A 23,855-nucleotide genomic window follows, 5' to 3' on the forward strand; every position below is an offset into this window, starting at 1 on the left:
TTCTCAAAGAGGTCAGGTTTCAGTATTTTCAACCTTGAAGCGAGATGAAATATTTTCGTAATGTACTCCCATATATCGCCGTTACGCTTGTACCTCATTGAAACGAGGCTTGCTAAAAGTGTACCAAATTCAGTCTTTACAATATTAGGTAACCTGTTTCGAGGTCCATAAGAAAATCCTTAGCTGTAGCAATGTCACTAGAAATCGTGTCCCTGAATGTTTATAGAATGACCCTTTTCATGATCATCATACATATGTGATTCGATATGTCCTACATTTTAAACTCTTTCTTTTATCAGAGGTACTTTTATCCGTAATGGTTGGAGGAGAGTCAACCATTTTTGCAAAATCCAAATCCACGATATTGAGAAATATAACTAATCCTTATATATATATAACTTTATAATTATTTGAATAATTAAAAATTTAAACTTAAACCGAATAAACTCCAACCGTAACCCTTTTTTATTTTTTAAAATTATCATCAGAAGGTCGGCGTGCGGGGGCGCTATGCGAATTTCTCCTTTGCAGCATTTGGGAAAAAAATATGGGCCAAAAAATTATGCATACAAAATCAAAAAAAAAAATGAAAAAATAAGATTATTTTCGAAGATCGATCGGATCGTTTTAACATTTGTTCCACCAAAAAACCCATTGCATTAGATACATGTATAACAATGTATCATGATGTTGATTAAATTACATAAATTTGTATTAGAGAAATTCTTCCATCTCCAAATGATTCCATATATTACCCACATGCACATGAGTTCAACTCGAACTTGAAACTCAATCCCAAAACGTCATAACGCGACCTATTTATCTTCCATCAACTTTGAAGTTGTTGCCGTTGCCTCTGCAGATTAATTAACTTATAATAAGCTCCATCTTTGCTCTCCATTAGCAAAGAATGAGTTCCCTTGCTCTATAATCTTCCCGTCTTGCAACACAGATATTTGATCAGCATTTTTTATGGTAGATAATCTATGAGCTACAATAACCGTAGTACGGTTCTTCATCAACCGATCCAAAGCCTGTTGAACTACTCGTTCCGACTCCATATCTAGAGCACTGGTAGCTTCATCCAGCAGCAAGATTGAAGGGTTTTTTAAGATAGCTCTTGCAATGGCTACCCTTTGCTTCTGTCCACCAGAGAGTTGAACACCTCTTTCCCCAACTTTGGTTGAGTACCCCTCGGGAAGTGCAGAAATGAAACTATGAGCATTAGCTTGTTTAGCCGCTTCGATAATCTCACCTTCTGTCGCTCCATCTTTGCCATAGAGGATGTTTTCATATATGGATGTGGCGAAGAGGGCTGGTTCTTGTTGCACGAGGCCAATATATTTCCTTAACGACTTGAGTTTTAGTCTCTTGATGTCTTTCCCTGTTTACATTCATTGGACATGATCAAAATTGTTGGCGACGCTAACTGTTGGTTTTTCAGAATAAAGTCTGAAGTTTAAGCCACACCAAGTTAATTAATCTTTTTTGGAAAAAAAATTTTAGTATTAGGAAGTGAAGTTACCATCTATTGCGACTTTCCCCGATGTAGGATCGTAGAATCTCAGCACGAGAGCGATGACAGAACTTTTACCTGAACCGCTTTGGCCTACCAGTGCCATGCTTCTTCCCGCATGAACCTTTAAATTGAAATCCTTAAAAATGAGAACATTAGGCCGTGAGGGGTAGCTAAACTCGACGTCCTTGAGCTCAATTGTACCATCTACTCTCGAAACATCATCACCAATGTCATTTGCAATCTCTGTCCTTCGATCAAGAACCTCGAAAACCGATGCCAGCATTTGGTTTCCCTTCAAGAGATCGGGTGCCATGGCGAGAGTCTCTCCCATAGCTAAGGCTGTTACTATCAATACCATGAACGCCTTCATGACGGATTTGAAACTAGCTAGCTCCCTCTCCATGAGAGTGGATCCATACCTAAAAAATGTTGAGAGTTAAAAATATTTAATTTTACATTAATGTGGCTATAGAATTTACAGTCTGCTAATTGAATATTAGTCAAGAATTGTGGATACAAGTGAAACACTCACTCAATGTGATAGAACATAAAGCTGAGAAAATTATTTGATTTGATTCATTTTATTTTAATATCTTTCCTTTCAAATCACGATATCGACTTGGATCAACTTTTCTAGGAAACCTTACATGAAGCACGAGTTAGATTATCGTACCATAAAGCAAGACCATACGAAGAGAAGATAAAAAACTGTGAAACCCCGTAAAATATTCCTGCAGCCTGACCACGTCTGAAGGAATGCCGAGATGGTTCAACTAGCTCTCTTGCATAAAGATCGATAACCTTTTCCTCCGAGCAGAACGCAGCAACAGTTCGTATATTACTCACAGCCTCACCAGCAAGCATATTAGCTTTGAGATAGGCTTTGGCCAAGTCACCACCATAGCCTTTCATGAAAAGTTTCTGAAGACATTACACCAAACAGGTCATAAAAAGAAGTATGGATATAGTTTCCTACTGAAATGGTACATAGCTAGAAATGAGTGTATACGTACCTCACTGATATGACCACTTATGATTAGAGGATATGTTGCTATAACAACAAGGGTGAGTCGCCAGTTCAAGATGAAGGCGATAATGAATGAGGTGACGACCAAGCCTAAGTTCTGCAAGAGGATTGTTGAGCGATCGACTACTACTGTTCGTAGTAAAGTTGCTTCAGTTTCTAATTGAGACGAAAGCATCGAGCTCGTATTGTTTACATCATCAAACCAACCTATCTCGTTTCTCAACATGGCTGCCAAGAAATGAGGCAGATCAAGAATACTGATGTAAAATATAATATAAAACTTAAAATATATAATAAAAAAATGAAAAATGAGGGGATTTAAGGTTAGGGAGATGGGGAGTAATACATGTAGTTAAATAATAAAATTTACCCTTAAACATCATTGTTCTAACGCGAAGCGTTAGCCGTTCTCCCATGATCCCAAAACATAGATGTGTAATCGCATGAACAATAAGGGTCACAACAGCACCTCCACAGAAGAGCAATGAAATTTTCTTGACCTCACGACATGTTGTCTCCCAATCCATGTAATAAGATACGAGAGCTTGAGTGACTCCGAGTGCAAAGAGAGGCATTTGTGCCCCAGCAATGAACGCACCGATTGTTCCAAAAACTCCGTAAAACCAGTCAGGGCGTATCATGTAGAACAACCTGTTCGAAGAAACTCGTGGTGGTTTCACATTCTCTGGTCCATCACCACCTAATCTGCTAAATGACCTCTCAGAGCGAAAACTTGCACCGTGACTTCTAGTCGTTGTTCGTGATAATTCCCTCGAAAACCTAATGCTTCCTTCTCGTGAGTACCGAAGGCTGCATGAATTTACAAAGAAAATATTGTAAGAACCGATCCAAAATATTTGAAGGGATACTAAAATGTGCATTGATTCAACATCCATCAAGTGAAACTCAAACCTTAGAGGTACTCCCATTGAGTATGATGGCACACGATGCAGGGCAGCAGTTTCTTGAAGTTGGACGAGTGAAGCATATGCACTATTTGGCCTCGAGATGAGCTCTTCGTGGCTTCCAGTTTCTACTATGACACCGTTTTGCACAACTGCTATAATATCGGCATTTCGGACAGTTGATAATCGATGAGCCACGACGACTGTAGTTCTTCCAACCATCAAACGGTCGAGAGCCTCCTGCACACTTTTCTCTGATTCTGCATCAAGGGCACTTGTAGCTTCATCCAACAGCAAGATGGAAGGATTCTTCACTATTGCACGAGATATTGCGATTCTTTGTTTTTGTCCGCCAGAGAGCTGGATTCCTCGTTCACCCACCTGAAAAAACATGTCCGAATATATCTTTGTGAGGATAAAGATTTGAGGAGTTTAGGATAAATTCTTGTCAGTTTGAAAAGAATGTACGTACCTGAGTTTCGAATCTGTCAGGAAGGTTGTTAATGAAGTTAATGGCTTCTGAAAGTTTCGTTGCACGAGTGATTTCTTCATGAGAGGCGTCGTTTTTCCCGTATAGAATGTTGTCCCGTATGGTGGTGGCAAAAAGGGCTGGTTCCTGATTTACCAAACCGATCTGCTGCCTCAACCATTTCAAATCAAGCTCTCGAATATCAATACCATCTAGCAGTATATTTCCAGAGAGGGGCTCGTAGAAGCGTTCTATCAGAGAAATAACCGTGCTTTTACCGGATCCGCTTCCTCCCACGAGTGCCACGATCTTACCAGAGGGAAAATCCAAACAAAGCTTGTTGAAAATCATTACATCGGGGCGTGACGGGTAGCTAAACGAGACGTTGTTGAATTGGATGTGCCCCTCTACTCTACTCATTTTCTTTCCGTTCTCAGAGCTAGTTTTGCTCACAGTGTTTCGCTCGATCATCTCAAAAATGGGATATGCAGCCGTCTTTGCTCGAATGAATGCTGTAATGTCCGGTGCTGCTTGCCCAAGTGAGCTGAAGATGGAAAGAAAATATTAATGAATGTCCGTCCATATTACAAAAATTCCATACAGATTTTTTAGAGTAGAAAATTAAGCTTACAGGCCAGCAATGACAACATTGAGCATGGTAGTGAAAGAGTCTCCTCCATTGGCAATATTTTTATGTACGACTACGCTTGTGAACCAGACGAGCAACGACCACGATAAAAAAAGAACACAATGCAGGGTTCCGAGTCCAACACCTTTGGCTAGCCCGGCTTTCCTTCCATATTTGTAGGTGTTCAATAAAGACGTTGTGTATGATTTAACCGCTTTCTCTTCTCCTGCAAACGCTTGCACGGTTCTAACGTTGGCCAATCACCTGAATTCGACCACCCGCAAAGATGTAGCTGAAGATCATCATGATCAAGCAATGCGAATTTGTGACCAGATAGATAGATGTACGTACCTCTTCAGCGATTTCGCCAGCTTTGATATAAGATTTTCTGACTCTAGCAATAAGGCCAGTTGCTACATATGCATATATCCCACCAGCAAGTGCTATCATTGGTACTATTGAAAGTGTCACCAGACTTATTTGCCAAACTCTGATGAAACCAATAGCAAATCCTGCTAAGAAACGGCTTATATAATGCAAAAAGTTTCCCACCTGAATACCAAATAAAGGTTCAAAAAAATCAATATTAAACAACAATATTCTTCATTTGTTTATGTTTTCAACTCTTTTTTAGGTATTAAATGACAACTGATCATATATCTTGTGATCACAACTTAGAAACTATCAGAGATATCGGAAATTGAAGTTTTCATCTGGTTTCACTGCATATTTTGTCATTCCCTACAAAAATGGAAAAATATATATCTATTTTGTTACAACCAGAGAATCTCAGTTTTAATCTTATATCTTTGTATTTTTTTGCCAATTTTTAGTTTTCCGTCGGCGTTGATTTATGACCGATGTGTCCAGTGTCATGTAAGCAGTTCCCCCATCTCAAATTGCTAGACAGATAAACAAAATTATAAAAAAATGAAAAATACTTTATTAAATTTCAATTTTGACAACATAAAAGATCGAAATTTCAGATTGATAAACATAAAGGTAAAAAAGAAGCAAATTTTCAAAATATTAGCAAGCCCATAATATAAAAACTTACAAGATATCAAAAAATATTTGCTAAATGTTTTTAGAATAGATCTTCTGAGATAAAATCATGTGAATTATTTTTTAACATATTATATATCTTTTTATTAAAAACAAGAACAATTCCAGATTATCATCCAAGTTCTTTTCTATAACAAATCTCTCTCCAAATTATTTATTTTAGGCAAACGGTACATTTCAAAGCTTGGTTTCTCGAAAATCTTGTAAACTTGTAAAAAATGATAAGATGATTGAGAGATTCAGTTATACAAACTCCAGATCTATGGTTCGTCTTCAATGTACCTCGAGCTACAAAAACTTTAGGATGCACTTGGATGGAAATATTCGAAATCAAGAAATTTCGAATCGAAGTTCCAAATTATTTCTATATATCGCTGGATCCCAAACAATTTTATGTTTTTGTTCTGCTCAATATGAAACATTCCAAATACTCAGAATTATTCGATTCCCGATCCAAATTTTTCGATCCAAATACAACATTCACCCCGAAAGTTTATAATATTCACAATTAAATATTAGAAAATAAAAAAAAATCAAACTTCTTTTGTAATAATTCCACCGGCAAATCACGCCCATGTTAATATTTAATGAACGAGTAAATTCAATCTCCCCAACTACAAAACCTCACCTAGAATTTATTACGTGACCCAACATTAAATACGAGGAAGCAAGCTGTTACAGCAAAAATATTATAATAAAAGCATTGCAGGGGTCATCCAACTTAATTGAAAGCGGCTTTTTGTCAACTAATTATCTAAAAATCGCTACTCATCAATTTACGCTTTTACATATTCTTCTCCCGAAAGGCTATTTTAAGAAATGTCACATCTATCTTTTTTTTTTTATATTTATATTATATTTTCCTCGCCTCTTTTCGATATTGAATTTGTTATATTATGTTATTAAATTATTGTAGGACCGATCGCTTGCCGGTTTACCAAAAGCTATAGCTGGTAGCAATGGTGCAACTCAAATATTTTTACCAAAAACTATAGCTGGTAGCAATGGTGCAACTCAAATATTTTAAACCGCACAACAGCTCAAGCACCATAGTTCGATCGCTCTACCAAGCAAGGACAATTATTGCTCCCAACAATTATTTTCCATAATATAGAATTTATCATTTAAAAAAAGTATTTTATTTCTAATTCACCGTAACAAATTAGAGGTGGCCGTAGTACAAATACACAAAATAGTGAGAACCCGGAAATAATTAAATATGACAAAAATATTATTATTGATATAAAATATTTTAAAAAAAAGAGTAAATAATTATTAATTATTAATGGAATTAAGAAAATTACCTTTTCAGAAATTGCATCTTGAACAACAATAATGTCACTTGTAATGGCCGAAATGACCTCTCCAGTGGAGGCTTCTGTGTCAAAAACACTGATATCTTGATTTAGCATTGATCTTAAATATGCTATTCTCATTTTTGCTGCTTGTCTTTCTCCAGAATGCATCCAAAAAGCAACCTCTGAAATTTTTTTAACATAATTTTTGTAAATTATAACTTTCTTGATTCTAATATAAAAATAAAAAGTTCCAAAAATCCCTCCATAAATTACACTAGACAGGATTTGATTATCTGATCAGCCAAAATTTGGTCAGAGTGTCATAATTTATTTTTTCCACGTTAGACGAACTGACATGGTCCGATGTAATATCAGCACTCGACAAACGAAAAAAAAAGGGATTAAATATACCAAAAAAAAAACAATTCCTCATGCCAACCTTTGACTATAAAGGCCAATTTACAATCTGATTTTAGAATTTTCCCAATAAAAATTGAGGGTTTGATATATTGGTAAGTGCATTTAAGTGTCTTACCTGTCCATGACGAAAACATTATCACAATGCTGAGGTATAAGAAATCCAAAGAATACTGCAGAAAATAAATAGTTTAGATTTAAAGAAGAATTTGTTACTCAATTTAACAAGAAAATGAAATATAATGGATGGGCATCCAAAATTATACGTATAAACACTCATAATATATTAAAAAAAAATCAAAATCAAAATCTGACCTTTACTATTTATGACTTCCACCAAAACTAACATTTAATGTGAAATGTCATTCCTACTAATATATTCCTTCGAAGCATTGTGATAACCACAACTTTGTTATTTAACAGAATAAATAGCCAAAGTAATACAATTGTGACTCTAATCACAAAGTCACGAACAAATTAAACAGAATTAACTTAGCATAATTATGTTTAAAAAAGGGGAAATTGCAGTCGGAAAAAAAGAGTTAGTATAGCACCTAATTCGTATATAACGTCAAATAAATAAATAAATAAACCTTAAATCACAATCATAACACATCTTGATGTGATTTAAAATTTTAGGATAGCACCAAGAGTGTTTCTTTTCATATTTCAATATATCACGTGGATCATTCATATTTTTATGTTGATGATCTAAAAACTAACATTTGATATCATATCACGTGCAGCATATAATATAATAATATTAACACAAAAATTCATGTGAAATTGTGAGTCAATTTTGTGATCCTTATATCTTATTTGGGTCACTCGTGAAAAATATTACATTTTAATGTAAATATATATACGGTTCATCTGTATCATGAATAAAGATTCGTGAAATAGTTGATCTTACAATTACAGTGTTTTAAAAGATCATTAATTTCATATACGAGATTTTATCTTTTGAACGCATTTTCGTCGTTCCCGGATGGCGTACATACCTTAGCAACATGGTGAGAAGCTTCTTTGGGGAAAAGATAAGCCAACCCAATCACATTAATCATCTTTCCAAAGAAAATGAAGAACACAGGAACCGAAGCGCCATGCACGCATGCACCTATGGATCCAATGAACATCAGCATATAATCGTAGCTATCTGCGAATGTAAACAATTTCGAGATCGAAACTTTCTTCGGGGCCGGTTTCTTCGACCAGTCTTTCTCGTTCTTCTCGTCTGTGGAAGCATCGGATTCAGCAGATTGATGGTTCATTCTTCTTGTTTTTTGTTGGAAAGTTCGAGATCTAGAGGTGATTAATTATTGGGTTTTTGAGTGGAATGGATCACTCACAGAGGAAGAAGGAAAAAAAGATGAAACGGGGGCGATAATTAATTTGTGTGGGAAATTTGGTGGATTTATATAAGCAGATTTAATGAAAAAGCAAGAACTGGTATGACGGTGTTTTATTTATTGAAATGGAAATGAGTATCCTCTTCTTTTAACCTTTATTTTAAAAAAAAATATATATATTTACTAGCAGTTGGGAGTCATCGTATTTATGATGGTTCAACAACTTCCGTCATGATAACTGAACGAAATGTGCTTTATAACATTTCTGTATGTATATATATTAATGAATTTGCATTACATTCTCAAAATAAGTTGGCAAAGATGACCAAATTAAATAGTTTTTTTTATAGTGAAATAGTTGATTTTTTTTCCCATTTTAATGATAATTTAGGATCAAAGTATTTCCACGTATCAACCGTGATAATAAGTAAGAAGAAAAATGACAGATTTTTATGTGAAAAACCCAAACAGGGAAAAATTACGGGATTGTAATGTGACAAAAGAAATCTCAACTATATCAATTTGGAATACAAATCATTTCTACAACAATAAAATATAACAATAACTCTCCCTAAAATAACTTATAGATCACCAAGAACTTCAAGAATAATAATTTTTAGATGACACACTAAAAAAAAAAAATTATGTGGAACTAACGCATATCTAATTACAATACAGACAATGCCGTAATCACAAAGTATAGTAAAATTTATCTAAAAGATTAGACTATATAACACTCAATGTATGTTTGTTTATCTCTTGCTTTCTTGGGATTCTTGGATGGTTTGAAGCAATTCAAATGCATGACTATTCATAGGCAAAGTTTGTAACGTACTGTATTTTTGAACATATTTAAAATTTACGGAAAATAAAATTTTTCTTAAATAATTAACCATCTCGCAAAATACACATGTAAATAAAATGTTTGATCAAATATTTGAAATGTAAACGAACTTGCAACGAGTACTTGTTTAAAACAACATAAAGTAATTTCACAAAAAAATCAGAGTAAACAATTTTATCATGCATAAAACTCTTGAAACTAAAGCGGTCCTCGGGTTAGGCCTCCGCACATTCCGAGCCAAATCACTGATCCCCGCCTCTCGTCTCCTCATTCTCATCCTCACATGCATCGATCAAGTCTAGTGAGTCTAAAGACTCAACATGTATAAACTGATAATAACGAGCAATACGTAATAAATCTACATGCATTTTAAAGTAGCCATACATACATAAATTTGAACAAACTTACATAACCATATACATGCCATCATTTCATAAACTTTTTCATAAACGTGCTTGCAACATACATATTTAAACATACATAATCATCATTATTTTTAGTAGATATATGTTTCAAAGCAAGTGACTCATAACATAATGCGCATGATCAGACTAAACCACAGTACTGGGCTGGCACGGATGTCCATTGCCACATACATAAGATCCCCGATTATGCTTTACCGGGTGGATTGGTCCCTTGTCATGCTTTATTGCTTCCCAATACTGATCATAACACGGTCATGCTTTACCAGGGTGGAGAGGTCCCCGAATACGTTCTCCGGTTTCCAAACTCGTTCATAATTGGTCACAAGACAAATCGCATACCTCAAAAGCATAAAACATTTTTTTTGCAGGTCGAACATACTTACATAGCGTTGAGGGCTTCATTGGATCTCGCTTGGGCGACTGCTGCACATACTAACACATTATTCATGCAACTTAAATTTCATAACTTAACTGTAACAATCGTACACACTTCCGAAGTAATTAAATAACTTACGACTTTCTAGACCACTCAGGACTTGATCATATTTAACCATCATACTAGACCATGACATCGAACCCGAAACAATCTTGATAAGGAGTGTGAACATTTTCCAAAACAATGGAAGACACGTACCTCACTTAACCATAAATCAACGATTCTTAATCAAGTTTTGTATCAGCTAATCTAACCCTCCCCAAAGCTTGGACATAACGACGTATTAATACCCAAACGAAGCAATAGCACTTAAACCTAAAGCTACTAAAAATCTTGGACCAGCGCCAAGGCGCATGCACTGTAGCGCTCCAGTGCTTGGTAAAGCGCCTAGGTTCTACCCATGCGAAGAACAGGGACTGCGGTGCTCCCAGTACAGTGTTGCGGCGCTAACAATGCGAACAACAGGCCCTGCAGCGCTGCGGCGCTAACCCTGCGTGAATCAAACCCAAAATTCTGCAACAATTCGTTTCCCTACGACCTCTATACCAACCAAACCCTTACCGACCCGAAACTGAAACGTCCTGCTCTTTTTATTGCTTTAAAAGTACTAGAAATTTTTTTTTTCCTTTCTCTAAAATTTTCGGCTTTCACTAAAATATTTTAACTCTTAAAATAAAATACCAACCATTTAGCATTTTAAAAATCAAGTGCAATGATCATAAAATAAAATCGTCGCATGATTACCAAACCTAAAAAGCAATAAATTTGAAAAGTAAAGCCCATACTAAACCTCTCAAAATCTCTCAAAAGCATAAGTAAATAGTCTTAAAATCTTTAAATAAAATCATAAAGCATAATGCGGAAAATGTAGCGCTGGTCCTCGGGTTGTGTGCGCCTTCAGTCCAGTCAAATCACTCATCAAGTCCTCCCTCAATACCACCTGCATCCATCACACCTAGTGAGTCTTAAGACTTAACACACCATAATCTTTATAACGAGTAATACGTAATACAGTCAACATATAACGGTGAAAAATATTTGTACTTAAAATATCGTTTTCATGAAGATGCATAAACTTGAACATAAACATTTTCATAAATATTTTCATGATGCATTTCATAAACCTTAACCTTTTTCCTTTTTTCCTCAACATGACATGACATAAAACATTTTTCATGATCATAAACATTTTTCCTTTTTCCTTTTGTTGAATTCAGATCGTTAATTGTGACTTTCCTGACATGACATGACATGACGATGGATCCATCTACGTGAAACCTCAGTACTGGGCGTCGGGGAACATCAGCAACACTCTCACCGGTCAACTGGGCCCTGGCCTATCATGATCGAATAGAAATACGCTCGTCGGGGTTCCCTCGGGGGCCTTTTCCCATAAATGGGTTCCCTCTGGGGCCTTTTCCCCTCACGACATTCCCATTCTTACCGTTACCACATAACCGTTACCACATATTCGCAATGATGGAAACACGATCGTCGGGCTCCCACTGGGACCATAACCCTCACGACGTCGCCAACATTAACGAATTAGTCACAAGCACTTCACATCCTTCAACATTTTACATTCACATCACTTAGAAAAATCATGAATAATATTTACATTTTTCATTTTCGAAACCAAGCATGCAACGTGTATTTTAAATATCTTCTTAAAATCATACAAATCCTTTAGACATTTAAAAATCATAAGTTAATCGTGAACATTTCATAAACAATTATAAATGATCATAATATCATAAAAACAGCATTTAGGGCACTGCCATGACCTTTACTAATTTTTAGGTGTAAAAAGACCGTTTTACCCCTGGACTCGACATTTTACGATTTCGACTTTTTCCTTGATTTCTTGACTCTAACATGACCCAAATAATTATTTAAACTTACATGAATTTTTCCATAATTTTATTTGGCTTAAATCTATGACTTTTAATTTAATCTTTAATTAAGATGTATTAACACGTTTTAATCCCGAATTAAACCAAACCCTAACATAAAATTCCCAAATTAAAAACTTAGACTTGTAATAATTATTTAAGCTTAACCCTAATTTTTCATAATTTTATAAGGCATAAAACTAGGTGTTTCAATTAGTTATTTAATTAGCGTTTCATGTGGCGATTAAACCCCGAATAAATCCAAAACTCGTTATTTTGATCCCAAATTTTTAACATAGCCTTTTTATTATTTATTCTACCATTCCATGTCATGAGCCATCCCCGTGGACCCATGGAATCAATTTTGGCTTAATTAGTCTCGTGTTTGACCCTTCGACGAACACACCGAGCCATCTCCTAATTTACTCGAGCCACGCCCGAGCCTCCTTGAGCCAAAACCTAGCCAACCCATCTAGAGACCCTACTGTGCAAGACCAGCCCAAAAAAACCCGGCCCTGGCCCGCTCAAAAGCCTGCTGGAAACTCACCCAAAATCTGCATGTGTGTGTGCGTGAGATTCATGTGCTTCTAGGACTCCTAGCAAACCTAGGACACCTCCAGCCGTGAACCACTTTGCCTCTCATGACCCTAACCTTCCCTGGACCACGCCCAGACCAAGCCCAGACCAACTCAATCCCTACAACCCAGCAGCAAAGCCACTGAGTTCGGACAGCAACCTGTCCCCCTTGAAAGTGTAATCCACGTTTTTCTGTGTTTGGCTCGAGCCGCATCGAGCCACCCTGCCCCAATTCATGACCAGCCTCTCTAGGGACCCTCATGCACCCTTAGAACCCATAGGACTCAACCCTAACCCAAAAAGCGAGGCTCTACACCAGTAGCAATTTATGGCCGAGAAACCCACCTACCATGGCTTCTACGTTTCTGTTGCTAGGACTTAGCCAGCCACACCAGGCCCTGAACCAACCTCTCTAGCACCCTTATAGGACCCTAAGGACCTAACCTAACCCATCCCACAAGCCCCTAGCCGAGCCACTTTCTTCCTGCACAACAGCAACTACCTGCGCAACTTCCCTTGCACTCACGGGTTGGAGTCCTAGCTTGCTAGGACTCCTTCCCAGCCCTGGTGTTCGAGTCCTAGCGTGGCTAGGACTCTTCCCTTGACCCATAACAGACCCTAGCCTAGCCCTGGTCCAGCCAAACAAAGCCATGCATCGAATCCCCCGCCTTAACCGAGCCCTTAGTTCCCTTAGACAGCGAATTCGTTCCAGCTTGTTTTCATGAGTGTGCAGCATGTTTTCGTGCATGTATAGGACTTCTTAAACTTATGTAAGACCCCCCTTAATCCATACCCTAGACATGGCAGCCCCTTAATAACATCATATACATGATTTTGGACCAAATACATGCTTTAAAAATTCTGATATTATGCAAAAACGAACTTGTTTCATGGTGCGTGCGTGTAAGCGTGTTTGTGTGTATAGATTAAGGAATTAATTAGGGGATAATTAGATTAATAAAATACTAATAACCAATTAACAACTCATAATTTAAAATAAAATACACAAGTGCTAAATTTTCAAAATTTAAAATTCCCCAACTAAACAAGTAAATATTTTGAAATGCTAAAAAAAAAATATTTACATCACCTAATAAATTAAAATAGTCTTTAAAATGCTAAAATTTCATTAGTCACTTAAAATATCAATCTCCTTGACTTGAAATAAAATACCGCATTTTCATAAAGTGAATAAATCGTCACCGGTCTCTTTTCTCGATCCCGCATCGAATATTCGCCTGAAGTCTAAAACTCAAGAAAATATTTTGACGTGCATCAAATAAACATGTACTAAATTAAAATAATGCAAATCATAAATCATGCATCGATAAAAATCATTTTAAAATCGAATAAATAATTTAACAATTTAATAAATGTATGAGTTTACTTGTACTGATTTTGGGCTCTATAAAGTTTGAGGTCTTAGGTAAAGTGTGAAAACAAAAGTGAAGGTGTGAGACAATGAATGGTCTTCAAGATCTAGTAGCCTTACTTTAAAAATTGGTTTGAACATAAAAATTGGGCTTGAATTGTCAAAAATTCTCCTCCTCGAGCTCATTTTGTATGTTCAAACAGATTCACCACATTTCTACAGATTTCCTGCTTTTCTTTTGGAAACTAAGTCGTAAACATATCGAAATAATTATCATCGATCTATATCTTCACAAGATGTAACAATTTATCTTTTAACGCATCCCGTATCCAATGATACCATACATCAATTTGCTTCGGCCTTGAGTGAGGACTAGAGTTCTTACTCATATGAATTTCACTCTAACTATCATAGTAGAGCGTCAACTTGTCTTAAGACTTTGAATCTTTTAAAATCTTTCTCACTGCATTGTTCTTGAGATGACCACAGCTTCTTACTAGTCCTTTCCCTGGAGATCTTCATTCCAATGATTTGTTTCACTAATCCTAAGTCTCTCATCGCAAAAGAATTGTCAAGCTCCCCCTTGAGCTTGTCTATCTTGCCTTTTGCTAGCTTTTCTAAGTCGTAGATGTGATTTTCATGAAGCTATTGCATTTCATTGCTTCGATACACTTATCTTTATGGGTACTTGATAAAACTCCTTTAAAATTCTCATGTTCTACACAATCAGTGATCATCTCATACTCATGTGTGTTGTATACGTACCGTAGAAGATATTTTTTGTCTAGTGAATCTTCTGAGTTTTTTTTGAAGATGGACCTGAGTGGTTTCCTTGATCATTGACTGGCTCAACTAAGTTATCATGCTCAATCTGTATATGTCCCCCGTGATCATGAAATGTGAGGGGATGAATTGGATCTAGATTGAAAGGAATTTCTTAAATGGATGATTGTGATTGTTTATTGTGTTCTACGTTAGATCCAATTTCATATTTGAGTAATACAATTATAACGTCCCGAAAATTTAAAGGTCCATGGGAACCACATGCATGCAAGTTATTAAAATTCTTATGTATTCTAATTAAATTGTTTTAATTGGATAAACTGATTATGGTAGACATGTTTACATGTTTAAAATAGGGTTTTTTGTTAGAATGCATAAAACTGTATTTTAAAGGTTATTGGAGACGCGATCGAGAAATGGAGACCGGGGACCATATGAGGGAAATATTTTATTAAATGATTATTTTTAATTGTTTAATGTGTGATGTATTTTCAATGAAATTTTTGAAAATGAGGTGTTTTGATGTGTTTTTATACGCCGAGTCGTATTTTAAATCGGTAATCTTTTTTGACAAAAATAGGGACTTTTTGAGAACTCGGCTAATATTTTCACAAATTTTCCTAAACAAAATATTTTAAATACTATCTAATGGGCCTATTATGCTTGGTTAATGGGCCTAAGCTTGCACCATGTGTTTTAATTAAATAAAAATCCTAAAACCCTATCCACAAACCCCATAACCACACGCCCCTCACCCCAAAGAAATACTAGGACTCCTCATCATCTGTGACACACACACACCACCACGTCCAAGGGAAAACACGTGAGTTTTGGTGAAGAAAATTCAGCAAGGGCCTCATCTCCGTCAACGTTCCTCACATCGCAAGTTGTTTTCGTGCGTAATAATCGCAAAAGCACGCCTTAATCTCCCTTTTCTCATCCTTCACACCATTGTATATGCTCGATACATTCTTGCATGAAAATATGATAAACATAGTATATTTTTGTTTTTATGGCTATACATGCATAAAACTTGTGTTTTTGTGATCCAAGACTTATGTTAACATTTCACAAAGGGGTTTCAATGGTTGGGGCATCATAAAGGACATTTTAAAATAGATTTAAGGGTCACAAGAGACATGGCTAAGGGCTAGACAAGAGCTAGGGAATGGCTGAACGAAATCCTAGGGTTTAAGGGCATGCTAGGGCACGACTCGTGTTTCTACAAGGGCACGACCTTAGCTGATGTTAGGGCATGACCAAGAGACTTAAGGGATGATATTATGGTCCTAGGGTGGTCGCATGAGGCTTGGCTCAAAGGCTTGTGTGATCGCGTGAGGGTAGGGAGCTGCACATGGCATGAGCAAACGGGTTTGGGTGCTATGGCTTATAGGTCTTTTAAGCTCAATTCAGTAAGGTCCCTAGGATTCTGTCATGGTCCTATGATTGTCAGCTAGGGTCTGGTTGGGCTGGTTAGTAGCTAGGGCCGAAGGGTGCATGGTTAGGAAGGCTAGGGTTTTGTCATGTTAGAGCAAAATTTTCCAACAGCTTTTGTAGGTTGTTCAAAGGCTTTAATGGGCTTTTTTTGGGTTGTATATGGTATGGTTAAGTGTTATTAAGCTTTGGTAAAGTTTGGTTAAGTCTCAAATCAATTCGAGTTAAAATCGGGATGTTGTCTAAGTTCTAAATATGAATTTAGAAATTAGTCGAGGAGATTCAGTTTACGTCTAAAAAATATTAATGGGTTTATTTTAAGGTGTCATGTTAAGTTTGGATGGATTTGGGTCGTCGTTTTAAGGTCTAAGGATAAATTGGGAAAGTTAGGGTTTCAGAGGCAAAACAATCATTTTACACCTGAAATTGTTAGATGTCCTGACAGTGCCCTGAATGCTATAATAAATGTTAAAATGTGTATTTCGAATGTTTATGGAATTTTAGGATGAAACATTAATGCTAAAAGACATGTTGCATGCTTGATTTAAAAGAAAAATGATTTATATGCATGAATTTTTTATAAGTGATGAAAATATGAAAAGTTGAAGGAGGTGAATTGATTGTGACTAATAGGATAATACGATGATATGATTGGGGATATAGTGAGGGAAAATGCTCCAGAGTGAGCTCGTTCACGGGAGAAGATCCCAGAGAGAGCCCGACGATCGTATTCCCATCAAAATGATACGATGATATGTAAGGCCAATGCCCAGTTGACGGGTGAGCGTGTCGCTGATGTCCCCGCCGTCCGGTACCGTGGTAATAAGTAGATAGATCCATCGCTTACAGCTAATATGAAAGTCACAGTTGAGGATCTGAATTCAATAAAAAGGGAAACATATACGTATATGATGAAAAGGAAAATGTATATGATGAAAGAGAGATTTTTAACTTTACGTTCATGAAAAGCTATTTTTATTAAAAAAATTTGCATTGTTGTTTGTGGATGTATGTGTATTACTTGCTATCATGATTAAGGTTTGCTAAGTTAATAGACTCACTAGGTATGATCGATGCAGGTGAGCATGATGTTGATGTAAATGGAGGACTTGATGGTTGAACTAGCTGGACTGAAGGTGCACACAACCCGAGAACCATCGCTAGCTTTCCGCAAAAATGATGTTTATGATTTAAGTTTGCGTTAAGATTTTATGACTTTTATGCTTTTGAGAGATTTTGAAAGAATAGGATGTTTATGCTTTATTTTGAAAATTGTTAGTTTAGGTTTGGTTGACATTTATGACTTTGTATTTGAATTACTTTCCTTTGGATTTCAAATGATTAGTTGGTGAGTTTATTTTAAATAATGTCATATATATGTATGGTATATTTCGGCTGAGAGTAGTAGGAAGGGAAAAAAAATTTCTAGTATATTTTAAAGAAAAACGATTAGTGGAAGTTTCAGTTGGTATCAGAGTCAGGTTCCTGCAAAGGGTTGTGCCAATGGCAGTTCCGGAAAGCCCAGTTGTCAAGCCTCAAGTTTGTAAGTTTAAATGTTTTTAATGTTATCACCTGCATGTTTACATGGTTTATACGTTTAAGCTATATGTTTAAACATTTTTTGAAGTTAAATGACATTTATGTTTAAGTTTGCATGATAAATAATTTTTTATGATTAAAACCTGCATGGTTGCATGATTTTTTTAAGCTAAAAGATTATATGTTTTATAATTTTTATTCATATTACGATATGAAATAATAAACTATATGATTTTCATGGATGTTCGCTTCGTAGTGGAAATGAACATGTTTAAGAATTTGGTTAAGAAAGGTTGAAAATGTTTTGACTATATTGATTTTTGTGTTTTAGTACTAATGTTCTAATTTTTGGGTCATAAGTTTATCATGAAGATTATTAATGCTTTTGAGACATGTAGATTTTCTAAAAAATATTGATGCTTCATGGTTACTAATTGAGTTAATTTTTGATAATTACATATAAGGAATAATGATTCGAAGACTGCGACAATCTTTAGAAATATAAAAATATATAATTTGGGATTTTAGGTTTTGATGGAAAGATAATATTGGTTATGAGCAGTGTTCTAAATGATGGTCGAGGTGGCCGCCTAGGCGGTAGGCGACCCCCGCCCGCACCGCCTACAGTTGAGGCGGGTGTTTTAGGCGACCGAAGATATACGACATTGGGGAGGCGAATCGAGGCGGTGAGCAGGCGGGTAGTCAAGATTTTTAAATTGTAGTCAACAATTTTAAAACCTAGTCAAAACCAACTAATTTTACCCTAGCACACCCAACTTTTTTTTTTTACTTTTGGTTTTCATTCTCAAGTCTCAACCACTAAACCCACCACACACTGTCTCCCACCTGCTGCCCCCCGCCTGCATATGTAGATGTAGTAGATGGTGCATATGTGGATGATTTGGAAGATTAATTATGTTTAGTCTAATACTTGTTTTAATGATAATAATGGATTGAAATTTTGAAATTTAAACTTAGTTTTTTGATAAAAGTAATTATATTACTTTGTTAGCATAATATCATTAATATGATGATGAATCTTTATTAATTATCTTGTTAATTTACATTTATATATTAATTTGCACATTATGTAGATGATATTATATTGTATAAATCTTCTTTGTACTTAAACATTATTTAATTACAGATCTTACATAAAAAATTATGACTATTTGTGATTATATTTTATGATTATATATAATTATCTATAAAAAAGTAATTAAAAAAATTCAACCGCCTAGGCGGCCGAGGCGATAGGCGGTCACCGACCGTCCTGCCCCTGTCTCCCGCCGTTTACAACCTTGGTTATGAGAATTGATTTTGGGGTTAATAAGCTTAAAATTATTGAACGTTATGTTACGGGAAACCTATAGAATGGAATTAGGAATCCCAAGAGCTTATGGGTTAATTGTAGAATTTTCGAAATTAAGGATTAATTGGATAATTTTCGAGGTAATTTTGAATTAATTTTACAATTTTAAAGAAATTTGGGGATTAGTTTAGCAATAAGTGAGAATTGAATGGTTTAAATGATATGAATTTTCGATGATTTAGGCTTGAAAGGATATTTAGAACCTTGAAATATATTGGTTATAATGTTATAAGGAAAGATAATTAAGGACATTGTAGGATGAATCAATATTAGGCTTGAAAATCTAAGCGTTAGTGGAATAATATTTTAAAAATAAGATTTTAGAGTGATGACAATTTATGGTAAAATTGATCAATTAGTTAAGCTATAGTATTATACATTAAGTCAACATATTTTTGTGAACTTAAGGTTTGATGTATCATAAGTTTTAGTCATGATCTGAAGAGTTAAAATTATACCGTAGTTAGGGTTAATTTTTTTTAGATAGTTGGGTATGATTGATGGTTAGGTTATTTGAAAGACACATGTAAGAAGTGAGATAGACACTATGTCTTGATATATTTTTGAAAGTCATTAAGAAACTTGATATTAAATGGATATGTGTGTTGGAATTATGTTATCTAAGACTATTTGGGTTGTGTAAGTTTGAATTACAAGTTTATGATATAAGTGTTTATATGACAATTCAAGGTGAAATTTAAGATTTGCAGCAATTTTATATTTGGGATGTACTTGTAAATATTTAAGTTATGTTAGTTTGGTGCCGTAAGCTAAAGATTGGATCCAAGGATATTATACTAATATTATTATGGGATTGAGATAATGTTTAACTATTAAGTGTATTACTCAATATAGAAGTCGATTAGTAAATTTTTGTGCTAAGATCTCTTAAGTTGAACTGCGTAAATGCTAATATTTGGATTTAAAGTCTTAGCATACATTGAGTTCAATAAATTTAAGAAAGTATGCTTTGGAATTTTAATGTTGAAATATAATAGGATAATGAACATCTTGGGCATAGCATAAGGAAAATAATTGGGCATAATATAAGGAAAATAATATACGATAAGTTTGGATCTCCATTTCTAATACTGAGAATTGTGATAAAAGTCGAAATTCGAGGTTAAAGTAAAATAGAACTAAGTCATCATAGGTCGTTTTAAGTCGCAATTCGCAAATGAGGATCTTGAAGGCAAATTTAATTAGGATTGATGAGACATAAGAAAATCATAAAACTTATTTTATCAGAGTGGCGCAGCGGAAGCGTGTATTATTGAGATACTAGAATTTAGAGTCTAAGCCTTTTGATTATCGAGGATAAGCGAATTTCGAGGACGAAATTCAATTTAAGCGGGTAGATTGTAACGTCCCAAAAATTTGAAGGTCCACGTGAACCACATACATGCAATTTATCAAATTTCTTTTGTATTTTACTTAATTGTTTTAATTGCATAAACTGATTATGGTAGACATGTTTACATGTTTAAAATAGGGTTTTCTGTTAGAATGTATAAAATTATGTTTTAAAGGTTATTCGAGATGCGATCGAGGAACGGAGATCGGGGACCATATGAGGGAAATATTTTATTAAATGACTACTTGTAATTGTTTAATGTGTGGTGTATTTTAAATGAAACTTTCGAAAATGAGGTGTTTTTATATGCCGAGTCGTATTTTAAACCGGTCGAAAAAAATAGAGACTTTTTGAGAACTCGACTAATATTTTCACAAAATTTCGTAAAAAATATTTTAAATACTATATAAAGTGCTTAATAGGCCTATTATACTTTGTTCATGTGCCTAAGCTTACATCGTGTATTTGAATTAAAATAAAAGCCCTAAAACCCTACCCACAAAACCCATAACCACACGCCCCTCACCCCAAAGAAATACTAGGACACTAGTAGAATTTTTGATTTTTACTTCGCCACTGGTTACTTCGGCGATTATTAATTATGATGTAGTATATATCAATCAACTTCGGTAATAACACCGGCAAAGTAAAACATTATTTTTACTTAAAAATTTTAAAAACACGAGCTTCGCTTCTAATTTTTTGTAACATTTTTAATTCGACAGAGTAGTTTTGATGAAGTAAAAAATTAAATTTTATATTTAGTGAAGCAAAAAAAATGAATCATACTTAACTTTTAATTTGTCTTAAATAAAAAGAAAAGAGAAGCAAATATTATTTCCCCAAAACTCAATCCAGTAACCCATTTCTTCCCCAAACACGTCACCCTTTTTTCCTCACCAGAATCCGATTGTGTAGTCACCGGGATCGGAGCAACAACCACTGTAGAAGGTAGCTGAGTACTAGACAACGGTTGTAGAGGCTGGAACAAGAAGAAATGAGCAGATTGAGCCTTGTTAGCAAGATGTGATGAGCTTCCTCTACTTGTGCTTCTTGGTCCGAATTAGGTGAGATTGTGCTTGTATTAATTAGTAATTTCGCTGTTTGTTGAGGTAGTATTTGAAGCCATTTCAGTTCCCCTATTTTCCCAGCTTAGTTTCGGTCGAGATTTAAAGTTTTTCGGCAAGTTCCGGTAAACTCCGACGAGTTGTTGTACCTCGAGACCGCTAGCGACTAATTTTAATGTCGATCTTGTGTTTTGAGTTCGAAATTCCAGCCTATTATACAAGTAAGCAAGCTGCCTAAAATTGAGATTTTGTCCCCTTCGATTTAATTCTTTTTCATTGATTGGAATGTGATATATTGACGTATATATTGGGTTTATATTGTAGGATTGATCGTTGTTTGCGTTTGAGGTAAAATTCTTTGACCCAAGAGTTGTATATCGAACTGTTTGTTTAAAAATTCGAGAATTAAAGTTTACCTGTTGATTATTGGAGTTTTTGGGTTATAATGGAGCGAGATTTCGAGAATAAATCGGTTGAGTTGAACGATTGGAAAATTTAATGAATTTTTGAATAATTCGATATTTTATTCGATATTTCCAATGGATATTGTGTGATGAGGTACACGAAAGAGATAGTTGAATCTGAAAAATCCACAGTTGGAGAAGATGGTAAGTTTCTTCTTTATGATATGCTCTGCTTTATCATTGAGATAAACTTTTGCAATTGGGATATGTGCACATGAAATCTATATAATTATTAATTTTGGAATTTGTGCTATTACAATTAATGGTTAGGATAATTTGTTTCCATTGGGATATAATGCACATGGTAATATGCTTTTTATGATAATTGATATGTTGTTTTTCCCTTGATTTTTTTGTTTATGATATGCTTAGTTTTGTTGTTTATATGCATATGATTCGGTCTTTATTTGTGACAGTTGTGTGTATGATACAATGCATCTTGTATTTTTTACATTTCAGTTTACAGGATCAATCAACAACCAATATTACAACCAATCTCAATATGATGAAGTCAGAAGTGAATGGACCGAGTAGATGCTTAAATGGATTGCGTGCATTGGGATAAATCTGTGGTTTGTCATTGTGCATTTTAGGCTATACTCGTGGATATACACTTTTGGTTTTGTGGATATACTTGTGGATATATTTTTAGGTTATACTTGTGGATACATTTTTGGGTTATACATGTGGATTTGTGGGTATATACTTGTAGATTGGTAGATATACTTGTGGATTCGTGGATTTTCATCATTTTTAGATGGATAATTTATGAATCAAATGAATCTATTTTAAGTTATATATGTGTGTGTATATTGTGAGGATTCAGATTTTCTAAACAAATCATGTGAGTAATAAAATTCGAAATTAAGCTCAAAAATTTAAGCTTAACTATAAAACGCAATTATAAACTTAAATTTTCAGCTAACACGGCTCGAGGGAGTAACTCAAAAGCTCGAGGATTAGCTCAAAAGGGATCTACGCTATAAGAAACCGCGACAATCGAAGAGTAATTACCGAGGATTAAACCCCTAGCTCGTGAATCCAACATTTTAGCTCAAGGAAGCTCTTCCCTTCTTGTCCTAAAAGTACAAAAAATGCAACTAAGAGGAGAGCTAAAAGGATTGGACAAATTTAATGTGCAAGAAATGGCCCTTGAGTTAATCCAAGTGACCCTTGAGTATGAATAAAGTTTGACCACATTGAGGGCTTTACACGGACATCAAGGGGACGACCATGAGGGAGATGAAAAGCCATTTTTATACCTATAAATAAGACATCATATGCTGAAGAAAATGTTAAAAGAATTCCCCCCAAAAAGCTCTCAAACTTTCAGCCCCTCCCTACAAGAAATACCTCTCGGCCAACGCAATCAAGGAAGAAAAAGGAGGACTTGTTCTGGCTATTTCGTGCTGTGAATTGCGGTCTATACTGTCCTCAGGTTCCTGTCCAAGTTCGGCCAATAGCCATCCGAGTTTCAACAAGTTTCGAACCACATATTCGAATTACCGTAAGTGGGGTTTAGCTATGTATTTCTTTGTAACTTAAATTTTGTATATATATTTCATGACATACTTGTATGTGTTTCTAGTTATTTTTGAAAAATGGTGATCATATATTTTA

At 35.2% G+C, this 23,855-nt stretch overlaps 1 protein-coding gene and 1 long non-coding RNA gene across 3 annotated transcripts; one reads left to right on the top strand and one right to left on the bottom strand.

Moving 5' to 3' along the window:
- Positions 1-633: 633 nt before the first annotated feature.
- On the bottom strand, positions 634-8,777 carry LOC142526251 (ABC transporter B family member 2-like). Its single transcript, XM_075630514.1, is given in 13 exon segments — positions 634-919; positions 921-1,384; positions 1,526-1,938; positions 2,193-2,440; positions 2,533-2,774; positions 2,917-3,356; positions 3,459-3,832; positions 3,924-4,464; positions 4,552-4,809; positions 4,898-5,100; positions 6,918-7,093; positions 7,447-7,501; positions 8,330-8,777. Coding segments are annotated over 13 exon segments (3,774 nt in total). The 5' UTR covers positions 8,600-8,777; the 3' UTR covers positions 634-829.
- A 12,781-nt stretch (positions 8,778-21,558) lies between these two features.
- LOC142527707 (uncharacterized) lies at positions 21,559-22,956 on the top strand. 2 transcript variants are annotated; one of them, XR_012815509.1, is made up of 4 exons: positions 21,559-21,771; positions 21,839-21,992; positions 22,096-22,119; positions 22,695-22,956. It is a non-coding gene; the product is annotated as an uncharacterized LOC142527707 (long non-coding RNA). The 2 variants fall into 2 exon arrangements; XR_012815508.1 differs by having other exon boundaries at positions 21,559-21,992.
- Positions 22,957-23,855: the final 899 nt, after the last annotated feature.

This window comes from Primulina tabacum, chromosome 15 (genome assembly GCF_025594145.1).
Source record: "Primulina tabacum isolate GXHZ01 chromosome 15, ASM2559414v2, whole genome shotgun sequence".
Lineage (NCBI taxonomy): Eukaryota > Viridiplantae > Streptophyta > Magnoliopsida > Lamiales > Gesneriaceae > Primulina > Primulina tabacum.